General features: G+C 41.9%; 1 protein-coding gene across 1 annotated transcript in view; it reads left to right on the plus strand.

The window, feature by feature from the left end:
• The window catches only part of LOC119274297 (rust resistance kinase Lr10-like), a 6,475-nt gene extending 2,420 nt beyond the window's left edge, over positions 1-4,055 (plus strand). Inside the window, exons 4-7 of the mRNA XM_037554978.1 lie at positions 1,613-1,717; positions 1,857-2,282; positions 2,390-2,559; positions 2,644-4,055. Of these exons, the coding sequence (XP_037410875.1) occupies positions 1,613-1,717; positions 1,857-2,282; positions 2,390-2,559; positions 2,644-3,728 (1,786 nt within the window). The 3' untranslated portion in view covers positions 3,729-4,055. The remainder of the gene's footprint in view (positions 1-1,612; positions 1,718-1,856; positions 2,283-2,389; positions 2,560-2,643) is intronic.
• Positions 4,056-13,670: the final 9,615 nt, after the last annotated feature.

A 13,670-nucleotide genomic window follows, 5' to 3' on the forward strand; every position in this document is an offset into this window, starting at 1 on the left:
ACATAGTGCTGTTTCTGAACAATGTAATACTTTTCTAGTAAGAATTTAACTATAAAAATGGGTTACTGTTAATGTCGTATATGCTATCTGTATGGGGGAGTATCAGAACCATGCGAGTGAAATATTTACTGGACTCAGATATGCTGGTAAACAGAGACATATTTGCATATATATATATATATATATATAAATATATATAAATATATATATATATATATATATATTATATATATATATATATATATATATATAGCAAAGGTTGGATAAAAAGAAGTGTTCTTTATTTTGATCATTTAGGTACTCTTGTCAAAAATATTTAAGGCATGTAATTTATTCAGAACAAATCCTTGGATGCTTAAGAATGACTAGAAACGATACCTTGGCGCTTGCAGAATGCTTGCCTGCCTTGTGAGCTGAATCCGCAGGGATGCCCGTTTCGCTCACAGTCTAGACAAATGTCGGTTATGTTAGGAACTGACCAAGTCAAGGTTGTCTCACCAAATGCAATGACTCTTTTGGCTCTTTCAGCAAATAACACAGCAGGTTTGCTATCATAATCCCACGGCGTTGAGATACCGTTTGAAACCACCGTGCAGTCTAAGGGAAGGATATACATTGGTTCACTACCGTCCATCAAATATATGAACTGGCTTGTGTTGCTCAGGCAAGAGATTGGGCCAACAATACTGTCCCCCATACCTGGTGTCGTACCGGCCTTCTCCATTGGTATCAACTCTCTTGAACAGCGTACCAGGTTTGCAGTTTCACCTCCGTAACTGTCAGGTATGTATACACTAGTTGACAGATTGGTGGTAGGATCTTCTGAAGCGGGCACCTAGTCCATGATTCTTCTAGCGGGATAACATTCAGAACACTGAAATTGTAGTAGATTGAAGTGACCTCGCATGGCCCAAGAATTGGGTGAAGCAGGATGGTATCTGCTTCCCTAGAGCATGCTAGCTCCAAGCCAGGTGCTCCACAGGATGGGGTGCTGGTTGCAAGGCGGAACGGAAATCGGATCTCTGTTCCGCCTTCGCTGCACCTGGATGGTGGGCAGTTATTGAAAAAATCTCCCTCACTAGTTGCTGTTGCCCTGTTGATTCCATAGTCAAGATCTAGGAACAACAGAGCTAGAACCAAAGCTTCAAACATTTCTGTGAAGAATGAAGGTAATGAGGAAATGAGATGAAGCTATGCCTACTAAAACTGACCTTCTTGTAATGTTGAAATCATAAAGAAGAAATATCTTGGCTACCTGGGTGTTGCCATCAATCAGTTGGACGAGGCTTCCTGGATGTTGCCTTTGACGGATTCCAACCTTTCTGCCTTATCTTCCTGGATGTTGCCTTTGACAAGTCAAAGTCTATCTTCCTGTACACTAGTTTGACTAAGAAAACCAGCAATCAGGCTTGACTATTCTTCCTCTTGTGTCTCCATCAGTCCATATGCACCAGAAAATACGTAGGTCCTTCAAGACCAGTCTTCGATAATTAGCCTTCTTCTTAACTCTAGTACCAGCTTCCATGCATATGTGAAGCTCTCATGACGAACTCCGTTGCATTTCCACGTTCCATTATACTCCAAATATTAGTAATCTCCTTCACACTTTCAGTTCTTTTAGCCAAGACTGGAGCACAAGATACTCTCGGGCAAGCAGTTTGCCCCTCTTTCTCCTGTGGACATCTCCAAGACATCAAGCATCCTTTCCGTTTACGAGGTGATCCGCCTGGTTGTGGTCTTCGAGAATATGAGCTAGTTTGTAGCGATAGCCAGGCTATAATTCACATCAACACGGGAAGATATTTCATCACTAACATCTCCTATAGTGACTCTGTTTTCTGGGTTGTTGATGCCAGTTTGGATAATAGCAGCTGCCCTATTCCTGAGGGGAATCAACATCCTTATATCTATGGATTGCAATCAGCTGACACGATACTGCTCTATCCGGATTCAGGCCAATGGGCCGCCTTTGTGAGTTGTTCACGCATGATAAAAAATAATGCTATTTATAGGCCTGTTGCTTGCCGGAGCACCAACACTTCTTTTGTTTATGTGTTGACTACCGTGCTTTCTTATTGGTCTAAAAATGTTGAGCCTTCATGTGGATACTTGGCCATGACTCCTCTGGGAAGTTGGCGTCCGAGGCCAAATGGTTATGCAAGTTATGATTATGAAGATGTCGTAAAGTTTATGAGGACAGGGTTTGCTGTTAGATTTCCTACATATGAAAGTCCCTGGACATATTCTGTGATCATCAGTATATGCCTTAATAATTCAATGAGGTGAGTCTGCATTCTGTGGACTAGATACTTCTGTCTCTGGTTGCATTTTCCACCAGAAATTTGATCAAGCTGTTTATCTTCTAACCAATCCATGTTATAACTTGCAGTAACTTCCACGCAATGATGTCTAGTTCAAACATCCTAAATCAGACTTCAGCGATTGTTGGCATCGACATGCATTTCTTGAGATGTGTAAATGATCACTCCTACCAAACGAAATTATTTTGGGCAGCGGTGGTCATGGTATCTGCCATAAGTATTGTGAAGTTCACTATTGGTAATGACCGAATCGCCCAATGCTAAGAATTACAGCTCCATGATTGTATACATCTAACTTTATTCTGCAATCTTGTTTATGCAGTGTTTGCAATACTATCCAGGTTGGTGTTTGCACCATTGTCCGTATTGACCTTCCTTGCCTACAAGTACTGGCTAACAAAGATATCAGTTGACGCAGTTGAGAGGTTCCTCCAGATGCAATTAGCTCTTGGCCCAACAAGGTACGCTTACACAGACATCACTGCGATCACTAGCCACTTCAAGGAGAAGCTGGGCCAAGGAGGCTATGGGTCCGTGTACAAAGGTGTGCTTCCCGGTGACGTCCATGTTGCCATCAAAATGTTGATCAGTTCCATGTCCAATGGAGAAGAATTCATCAGTGAGGTGTCCAGCATCGGAAGCATTCACCATGTCAACGTAGTGCGTCTGGTGGGTTTCTGCTCGGAGGAAATGAGGAGGGCGCTTGTTTACGAGTACATGCCCCACGGATCTCTTGAGAAGTACATCTTCTCGCCAGAGAAGAGTTTCTCCTGGGACAAGCTCAATCAGATTGCTCTGGGCATCGCGAGAGGGATTGACTATCTGCACCGAGGGTGTGATATGCAGATACTACACTTCGACATCAAGCCACACAACATCCTGTTGGACAGTGACTTCACCCCAAAAATCGCTGACTTTGGACTGGCGAAACTGTACCCCAGGGACAACAGCTTTTTGCCGGTGAGCGCTGCGCGGGGAACAGTTGGCTACATAGCTCCCGAGATGGTGTCCCGTAGCTTTGGCGCCATATCGTCCAAGTCTGATGTCTACAGCTTTGGGATGCTGTTGCTGGAGATGGCCGGAGGGCGGAGGAACGTGGACCCACAAGCGTCAAGAAGCCAGACGTACTACCCGTCATGGGTGTACAATCAGCTGTCTCGGCAAGAGGTGGGTGAGATCTCGGAGGCTGTTGGTATCCATCAGGTGGAGAGGAAGCTGTGCGTCGTTGCGCTTTGGTGCATCCAGATGAAGCCAGACGATCGACCGGCGATGAGCGAGGTGATAGACATGCTCGAAGCTGGCATCGATGGCCTGGAGATGCCTCCTGAGCCCTTCTTCTGCGGGGACGAGTTCGCCCCTGCTGCAGATTCTTCAGTATTATCAGAGATAAGTACATTCTCAGGGTGAAATACCTATATATACATCGTAGTTTTGGACCAAAATTTATCCCCTAGCCACCTCAGGTGCGCTCAGCAAGTCAATATTTGTTTTGGAAGGTTTGAGAGTGTAAGATTATCTTTGGTTAGATTTGGACTTACCACAGAAGAAGATACTCTTTTTTTTTGTTCTTAATACGAAGAGAAGACATTGAAAATGATGATGCAAATTGTAAATGTGAACCTGGAGAGAACTGCTTTCTGTAAAATAATGCATGGTTTCATTCAAGGAAACTTGATAATCCCATTTGGCGCCGTTGTTGCTGTTTCTGTACAATATCGATCTCATTCAGTTGAATATTTGAATGGCAGTGCATTGTGCGGTGCTGTAGTATTTGCTTACTAAAGTGTATTCTTTTATGGGTGTAATTGCACAAAATTTGCATGGATTTGTGGTGTTCTTGGCAGGAAGAGATGGTGTGGTGATCATGCCGTGGTTTCATATCCTGCGAACGGATATGAAACGTCTTGCTGCAGGAGCAATCATCATTCCTGCAACACATGTAAGTGCAAAACTTTCATAAGTTATTGAGAGATGGCCTTACCTTAACTGAAACTCCATAGAAGGAGCAGTATCATCAACAAGAAGAACCATCTGCTGCAATTTGGAGGTTACTGAAAGCTTTCTTCTTATGCTCTGCTTGTTATTATGTTACACACCCACACAACCTGTAGGCTTCTCTCTTCTCTCTTGCGACGCAAGGTTGATTTTCCTCTCAAACATTCACACAGAAGGATCGGAGCTACTCCTAGCACATGTTAATTATGAAGTCGTCGGTCGTGGTTGGCTCCGGTGAGGAGTAAGATGAGCATCACGAGCAGCGGAAGCAGGGTACAAGTGAGGAAGGAGCAGCAGCATCTTCGCTGCTGCTGTTTCGTTTTCATCCCTCTCAAATTTGGAGGAGTAATAGAGTAGCTGCAGTACGCCACGGTGGTCCGGCCAAGTGGAGGCCTGGTGTGGGTCCCCGCTGTGTCGACCTCCCATCGACTTCTGGCCTGCAAAGTTGAGACCGTCATCGAAACATCAAACATTCAGGAAGAAGAACACAGAGCTACTTTTGCACAGTGCTAGCTACAGAACATGGTAAGCCACTCCATCATGGTTCTTGAAGCAGAAACAAAGCATGCATGTCGCCTCCATCCTTGAACTTAAGTTTTTTTTTCGATAAAGGGCTTTTCATTGAATTGAAATATCGAGTTGATACAATCGCATCAAAAATCTATCCTTGAACTCTAAGTGTCAACTGAACCTCTGCCGAATCCTGTACACGCTGCACCACAACGTAGTTAAACCTATCCGTCTTTCTTTTTCTGAATTTTGCCGTGATCTGGTGTAACATCAAATAAGGCGCATTTTATTTTTATGTAGCTCAAATCCTGACCATCGGCACTGCTGGTCGTGGCCTTGGTGGGCGCATACGTGGCAATGGCAGAGGCAACCTCAAGTGCCAAGTTTGCTCCAAATTCAGGCATGACGCGCTAAAATGCCGCAACCGCTTCAATCATGTGCTCCAGCCCGAGGATCATCGTACGTGAGCGTTCCGGTGACGCCGCAACACTGGTTTGTATTGTACACTATGGACATGAACTTGTACGCATGATTGAAGTGGTTGCGGCACTATGTCTGAATGAATAGGGATCAAACTTGGGACTCGAGGTTGGTTCTCTCGTTGCCGCAACCACAGCATCTTGCCTCTGTTACCAGCTCAAACACAATGCCTTTTCTGTGAGATACCCCGAAGGGATTTGCCTTGTATTTATACATGGATGACACTTGATCGCTAGGGTTTCAATTGATTATAGGACCAATCAATCTCTACAAATAATGTCTTATCTAGGGATCGTGATAGATACAAATCACAACAATATATGTTAGGTGGAACTCAATTGATTCGATTAGGACCACGCACATTAAAAGTATTTCTCCACGTGATTTTTTTGGTAATGCTAGTCTAATAATAGGTTTTCTAATAACCCCTTACTTACCAGATCTTAAACAATTGTATAGTGAGATAAACAATTGTAGTGAGATAAACAATCTACATGGTGCTAGCAGAGTTAAGTGGCCAAAATAAACCACAAGTAATGAGTTAGGCTAGAGATAAACGGAAACACCGGAGATGATGATGTATCCCGATGTTCACTTCGTTGGAAGGAAACTAGTCACTGTTGGAGGTGTGGATGTTACCATGAAGGCACACCAACACCATGAAAGCTCACCCTCTTCTTGTTGAGATATCACCAAGAAGGTGATTCCCAACCGCTGGTGGTATACCTTGAGGCGGACTCCAAACCTTCATAAACGACGGGAAAAATCACAAATCATTTTCTCGCCGAGGATGCCTACCACCTAGGAGTTTCCAATCTGCAAGAGTAACAAGATCCATCAAAGAAACAAGGGGAATCAACTTTTTCTTTGGTGGAAGTATAGATTAAAAATCAAGGTGTACCAACTCTCGTGTTAGTTTAAAAATCAAGGAGGCACAGACAGCGATGTGGTGGTGGCGGGGGCAGAGCGCAGCAAATGGAGATGGAGGTGTTGGAATTGATCTCAGGTTGTAATAGACCGAGATAAAAAGAAGGGGAGTCCAATCCCACGTTGGTGCTTTGATCGGGGGCACCCAAACCCAATGTTTTGGTTTCGGTCCCCGGTCCATCAGTTCCCATATAAAAGGAAGAGGTCACGTACCTGTTCAGATAAGAAAAAACAAACACAGATAAGAAAAAACAAACACAAACAGGTTAAACTCCTGAGTGCTAACAACCAATCCTAAAAAAAGGGAGCTGATGGGCTGGAAGGCCGACTACCACCGCCGGCCACCGCAAGGTCAGTGCCGGTGGCCATCTCCTACAGCGGCGCTCCTGATGCACGTCCACACCATCTACGTGCTGCTTTTCTCCCGGCCATATCTTCATCGCCGGAGACCCCAAGGTGCAGCCATGGGCTACACAAGGGGCTGCATCGAGCAGCCATGGGATTTCCCCAATCAATGTAAGTTTGTACGCTTCCGCATAATACTGATGTTCTAGTCCGAGATTAAGTCCTAAAGTTGATTAGCCTAAAGCCAATTAACCTAACAATGGTATCATGAGCTGGTTAATCTCGGTTAGAACTCTAATCATGTTTTTAGTGATGTTTCTTTTCTGTTAACGATCATGCTTAAGTCCTGATTTTCTCCGTTCCAGATAATCACCAACTTAAGGTTTAATTAAACTTTATTAGGTTAGTTAGCCTTGTTTATGGCTAATTATTTTCAGTCAAGGTATTACTGATGCAGGTTAGTGCTAATTACCCGTTTAAGCAATCAGAAGGAGGGGAATTGCAAATTCTAGAAAATCCCCAATTTTTTGAAACCCTAGAACTTGGAATTCCCCAAATCAGCGCCCAAAAATGTTGTAATCGACAAAAAGAAGAGTATTTGAGGCACACCTCATGACGCCGCGCCTATGCTCCTTCGAGATCCCTGAGCCGGCGACGCCGCCGTCTCTCGGGATGACGTGCGGAAAGACTCAGCCGCTGCTGAGGTGCTAATGGACGCGCGCGTGCAGTGGGTTCCGCACCCCATACGTCGCTGTCGCCGCCAAAAGTTTGTGCCGGCAGCCGCAGGCGAGATGCCTCACGCGTAGCTAGGACTACCGTCCTCCCGGTCTCGCCATGAGCTCAACACTGCGAGCGCCGTTCGGCGGAGGAGCGCGCGGCCTTGAGCGAGGCACGCTGCTCCGACGAACGGGACTGCCGCACCGCCATGGCCGGCGTGCCTCGGGTCGCCGCCGCGGTTGTCGCCTCTGCTGCACGAGCCGTGAAAATCGGGGGAGAGGAAAGGAAATGCTTCTAGGGTTTGACCAGGTGTTGTTTTGTTCCGCCCCGGGAGGATCGGGGCCGTCGGCTTGATCCAACGGCTGAGGCCGACGCGCAGCTCCGAATGGGCCTTCGGGCACTTAAAAGGCCGCTTCTGCAGCTGGGTTGCGGCCCAACATGTCTTATCCTGGCAGGAAACGTTCTTGTCTTTGAGCTGGGCCGAATGAATCAAGGATAGCCGTGGGCTGTACTGGGCCAACAGATTTATGTTCTGTGCGTATTTTCTTTTATTCAGTGCAATTCTATAATTAAGATTATTCTAAGAAAGTCTTTTGCACTGTTATAGATAGAAAATTGTCAGAAAAATTAAGTTCTAAATTGCGTTTTAGTTTTCTTAGTATAATGGAACCAACGAGAAGTTTTGCTTAGAAAATTAAAGCACAATTAATGTGTATGTAATTTTCATGGCAAGCCTTTAATGATGATGAAGATTTATTAATAAAAATCCATGGATGATTATGGGTCAAATTATGTTCTTTAGGCATTTTGTGCTGTTTTAGTGCATTCATTAAGTTTCAAATTATGTTTTTGCACTGATGAGTTTTAAAGTGCTTATAATTATGCTTAAATCTTCTGAATAAAATGGAGCCAACGGGAAATTTTATTTTGGAAAATTTAATATGACGTGAATGTTGATGTCATTTAAAGGCACCTTTTATGGTCATCACTTTTCAAGTATTATTTCAATGAAGAAATCTTAATGTTAAAATATTGAGCATTTTTTCAGTCACTCATTTAAGTTTCTAAACATTAATATTTTATTTGGAAACTTTATTTGAGTGTGATGTTTGTGGTGATGCCATCCTAATGACATTTCTTAATGATGTGATCATTTCGAATGGGCTGAGGCCACCTCAAGGAGAATGTGATGGTCACATGGTTCAGTTTTCCGCATCATAATAATATTGCGTCGATACGCCTATTGGGCAAAACTAAAGTTTTTATTTGGTGCATTTCATGTCATTTTATTATGATATGCATTATTGAAATATGCATAAAGACTCAAAAATAATGTTCATGGGGTTATGATCAATCCCCTAAAGAAAGGAATTTTGTTTAGGGGATTCGTTTCCAAAGTACCTGTTGCTGCCAAATATTGTTATTTTGTGAATCCTTATGAAAATTTGTGTCCATATTACCTGGAAAATGTTATGATATCCTGACGATAATATTAATGTCTTTTTGGACTGACTGTAACTTTGAAGTCTACTCTCTCGCAATAACATTTATATTTATATGTTAATTCCAATGTCACCTTCATTGTATGTTGTTTAGAATTTTAATGATAATTTTGACACTTATTTTTTTAATGTTATTTTCAATGTTCATTAAGTGTCAAAATTTTAAGTTCAAGATGACTACAACAGGTTATGAATCCTTGTGTCCTATGACATAATGGATTACACTTTAATGTTGCTTTATGTTAATGATGGTTAGTAATTTAGTTAATATTCTTGCTGATCTTTATGTGATTTTATGTTTCTCTAATCAAAATGGAGCCAACGAGAAGTTTTGATTAGAGATTTATTGAGCCAAATTCATAATGGCGACTGATGATATTCTGACCAACGTTGATTATTTTTATGTGTCATTTATGAATGAATAAGTTTTTTTTCGTTATTTGCCCAATGATAATGCAGATTAGAATAAATTAATCATTTTTTATTCATCTCATTGCATGGTTAATTCATGCTTGATGTTTTGTTGTGATGTTCATAACGATGTCTTCTGTTTTCATAGCAATGAACATTAATAATGATGCCAACTTCCATTTTGGCATAGACAACCCTTATGTAAATAACTTTTCTGTGTGGAGAGTGGAGATCATTTTCTCATGTAAGGAATCTCGCAATGTTTCTCTGCCACTAAGGTTTACAGATTTAATCATGATGTTAAGGCGGACATTGGGAGAGGTCTCAAAATGCATGTGCTATCATGCACATTACTAATGCAATGGGGTTTAAAGTGAAAACTATTGGATTTATTCCACTAGGATTTGGAGATACTTAATTCTTCATCTAATTGATGATGTTTGTTCTTGCTCCCAGTTACTGGAGAAACTTATTTCTAGTTTCTCAAACATATGACATGATTTTCTGTGTTATCAAGTCAACTCCAATTATGTAACGTTAGTTTCGCCCTAGGGTGAGACAAGTTATGTTTTTCATCTGAATGGATCATTTGTAAAGATTATGTGTTATGTTACAATTAAAGATGTAAGAGAAGTGTAAATAATGAGACCTCATCGAAATTGTGGTTTTAGACCACATTTCGAGGGGGAGAATGGAAGTCTCGTTTAATATGAGATATCACGTTCACTTCTCTTACTTAGATCAAAATATGTATGTTAATTCTCCAATTAAAGATAGAACCAACGAGAAGTCTTGGTTGGAGAATGTATGAAAATCATATACTAATGTCAATTATCTAATTAAGATGCAACAAGTCTTATTTAGAAGAATGGATAAAAATTACTCATTTTATTACGTTAATGTATACTTAATCCCTTATGAGCATTATGAAGCACACATGAATGCTAAAGTGAAGCTTGCTAGTCTAATGACCATCATGATGTAACATGTTGATTATATATATGACCAACGTCATTTATAATCATATGTCGCACTTCACTCAAATGGCAAGCTTGTCAGTATCACATGGCTCGTGGTTATATTTTTGACTATCGTCATTTATAATAATTTGTCACAATTCATTAGGTTCTTTTCCATCTTCAGCCCAACGGTGTTGTGGTTTAGAACTTAAATGATTATTATCAAGATATTGGATATGTTTTCCATTTTTTCAAATAAAGTGATCATCAGGGAACTAGAGCGTATGAACATGAATCTTAAGGATAACTCCAGTAGATCTTTGTTCATACACATCAGGTAAGTTGAGAAGAAATGCACATTGCAATACTCAATGTTGAGACTTAACAATTTCCGTGTGATTCATAATGTGTGTGAATGATCATCTTAGAGGCTTGTGTGATAATGAGCTCTAATGATGTATGGAACTCAATAGAGTTTCCTCGGTGAGTTGTTTAGACGCTTGTGTTATTATTATAACATACTCTTGTGTTGACTAAGTTAAGAATGTATGTATGACTTAACCGTAAGGCTTCGTCAAATAGGTGAAGTTAACACAAGGTATGTTGCCCCAAGAAATTCAATTATGAAATAAGAAAGCGTCGGGACACTCATACCATAAAACCAGGGGGAGCAAGTATACTACCTTGAGAAGATGGAATATTTTTGGCGGGCCAAGAATTTTCTACCTTCCATTTATGACATAAAGAATCTTGGTCATGCCCTATACTTTGTTTGTGTCGAGTTTCGCCAAGATTCCAAAAGTGGTATAAGTTTTATCATGAAGACATACATCGATAGAGTACGAAAGAAAATATTATGTGGTAGTACTCTTATCGCACCTGCTACTAAAGTCAAGGGCAATAAAGATGGACATTTTAGTGTTTAAGGAACCATTATGAACTGATCAGATAATGTCGGTTCCTTATGCTTCAGTTGTCGGAAGCAATATGTGTATTCAAGTATGAACATGCCCTTGTTTTGTGATCGGGATAATTGGCAAATATACAAGTAAGTCCAGAAATGGACCACTGGAAAAGCCGAGAAATGTCTTGCAGATATGCAAGAGAATAAAGTTTACATGCTCACTAATAAGAAGTCTAATAACTTCGATATCCTGGGATATTCAGACATTGTTTCTGCGAGATGTGTGGATCTTAAAGTTTCCACGCTATGTTACATCCTCACTCTCGCACATGGAGCTATATCGTGGAAAAGCTCTATAATGACCCTGATGGCATTAGAAATAATGCACTTACTTATGTGGCATGCCAAGAGGCTATTGGGCAGGTTGTATGTCAAGAAGTTTTATTCCCGAGTTAAGAGTGATAGACAACATCTCTAAGACACTTACTGCGATTATGAGCACGCAGTTCTCTATGTGAGTAACAACAAGTCAATTGTTATTGCCAAAACCATTGACATAATGTCTCTGTTGTGAAAGATAGAGTCCAGGATCAAACCTATGGTGTTTGATTTATAAAGTTTTGTGGTACCGCTTACTAAAGGCTTACCACCCATTTTATGATGATATCTTGCCGGCATGGGTTCATAAAGCCTTTTGATCCTGGAAATTAGGACCATCATATAAACCAACTCCCATAAAGTATTATGTTTCCATCTCGAGATAGAATGATGTACTATAGGTACTGAGGTTCAGTGATATCTCATTATCTCATTGGTCACTGTAACACATTACTTTGGTATGTTATTTCTATTAAGAGTGGGCTTATGATGTTTGTTAACCTTACGATCAAGGGGGAGAATGTTGGAATTGATCTCAGGTTGTAATAGACCGAGATAAAAAGAAGGGGAGTCCAATCCCACGTTGGTGCTTTGATCGGGGGCACCCAAACCCAATGTTTTGGTTTCGGTCCCCAGTCCATCAGTTCCCATATAAAAGGAAGAGGTCACGTACCTGTTCAGATAAGAAAAAACAAACACAAACGGGTTAAACTCCTGAGTGCTAACAACCGATCCTAAAAAAAGGGAGCTGATGGGCTGGAAGGCCGACTACCACCGCCGGCCACCGCAAGGTCAGTGCCGGTGGCCATCTCCTACAGCGGCGCTCCTGATGCACGTCCACACCATCTACGTGCTGCTTTTCTCCCGGCCATATCTTCATCGCCGGAGACCCCAAGGTGCAGCCATGGGCTACACAAGGGGCTGCATCGAGCAGCCATGGGATTTCGCCAATCAATGTAAGTTTGTACGCTTCCGCATAATACTGATGTTCTAGTCCGAGATTAAGTCCTAAAGTTGATTAGCCTAAAGCCAATTAACCTAACAGGAGGCAGCCGCAGGGTTGTGCCCGGAGAGGAGCAAAGGAAACCCGGACGACAGCATGCGAATATGAGCGAGGGAGGCCATGGCACCGACAGGAGGATATGCGCATGGTGGCAACGACGAAGCAGGAGATACACTAGGGAGGAGATGCGTGATGGTGCAGCAGAGGCGGACGGGCGGTGAGTGGCAACCCTAGCACGGACAGAGAAGGAGAGGCCGAGGCAAAGGGTGTTGTGTGTCCATGCGAGGGCAAGAGGCCAACTAAACTAGACGCCAATCAAGAACCGAGTATACCGGCCCACTACTAGCGGTACATACACTTAGAAATGGGCTCACCAACACCATCCAAAGCCTCGATGAACTAAAACCCAGTAATTCCTAGGGGCTTAGAATATGTACTGATGTATGGGGTTGCCTTCATCAAACAATACAAACTAGTTGGTATTCCAGTGGTTTGCTAGACTCTTGCCAACACCAGAGGACTTGGGTTTCAATCCTAGGAAAGACAATATATTTTTTCTTTTCCTCCATACGCTCTTAGCATGGTTTGTGAGAAAAAAAATGAAAAGTATGCAAATATATCCCTATAAACCATAGTAAGCTCATGAGCGGTCTAGAGAATGTTGACGTGGCAGCCACATGGCTGTTTTTTGTCTTTTGCGTTGGTTTTGGCCTTATTTGATCAAATTAACGAGTTTATGGCCTAAATCGACCATTTTCCGAGTTGTTGGCTGGGCATTCAGTTTGAGTTAATGGACTACTAGCACATTTCAGTACTCCTTTCTTCTCCATTGATATTTTTAGCATTCTGTACATTTTCTCTTTTCTGCTTTCTTCACTTTTAGTTAGTATAGTATTAGCTAAATACACTAATATTTTTAGGCGGCTTATATTTCGGTATAGGGAGACTCTTCGATTAAGGGTAAGTACGGATCTCCTCCCCCACCCTCAAGTCGGCAGAGTTTGAAGCTGGAGATCTCCCAAACAGACTCTAAATGTTGATGAACTCAAAAATTAAACTTAATCAAGAACATTAACTATAAAATTATTATTGTCTTGGTTTGCTAGTTCATGTTTGTCAATCTAAGTCTACTTTGGACTAGAACTCCTGCGTGCGTGTGTGATCGATTTGTCATAAACTTCATAGTTTGGTTGAAATGGGGAAAGAGATGGAAAGACC

Source organism: Triticum dicoccoides, chromosome 3B (genome assembly GCF_002162155.2).
Source record: "Triticum dicoccoides isolate Atlit2015 ecotype Zavitan chromosome 3B, WEW_v2.0, whole genome shotgun sequence".
In the NCBI taxonomy this organism is placed as follows: domain Eukaryota; kingdom Viridiplantae; phylum Streptophyta; class Magnoliopsida; order Poales; family Poaceae; genus Triticum; species Triticum dicoccoides.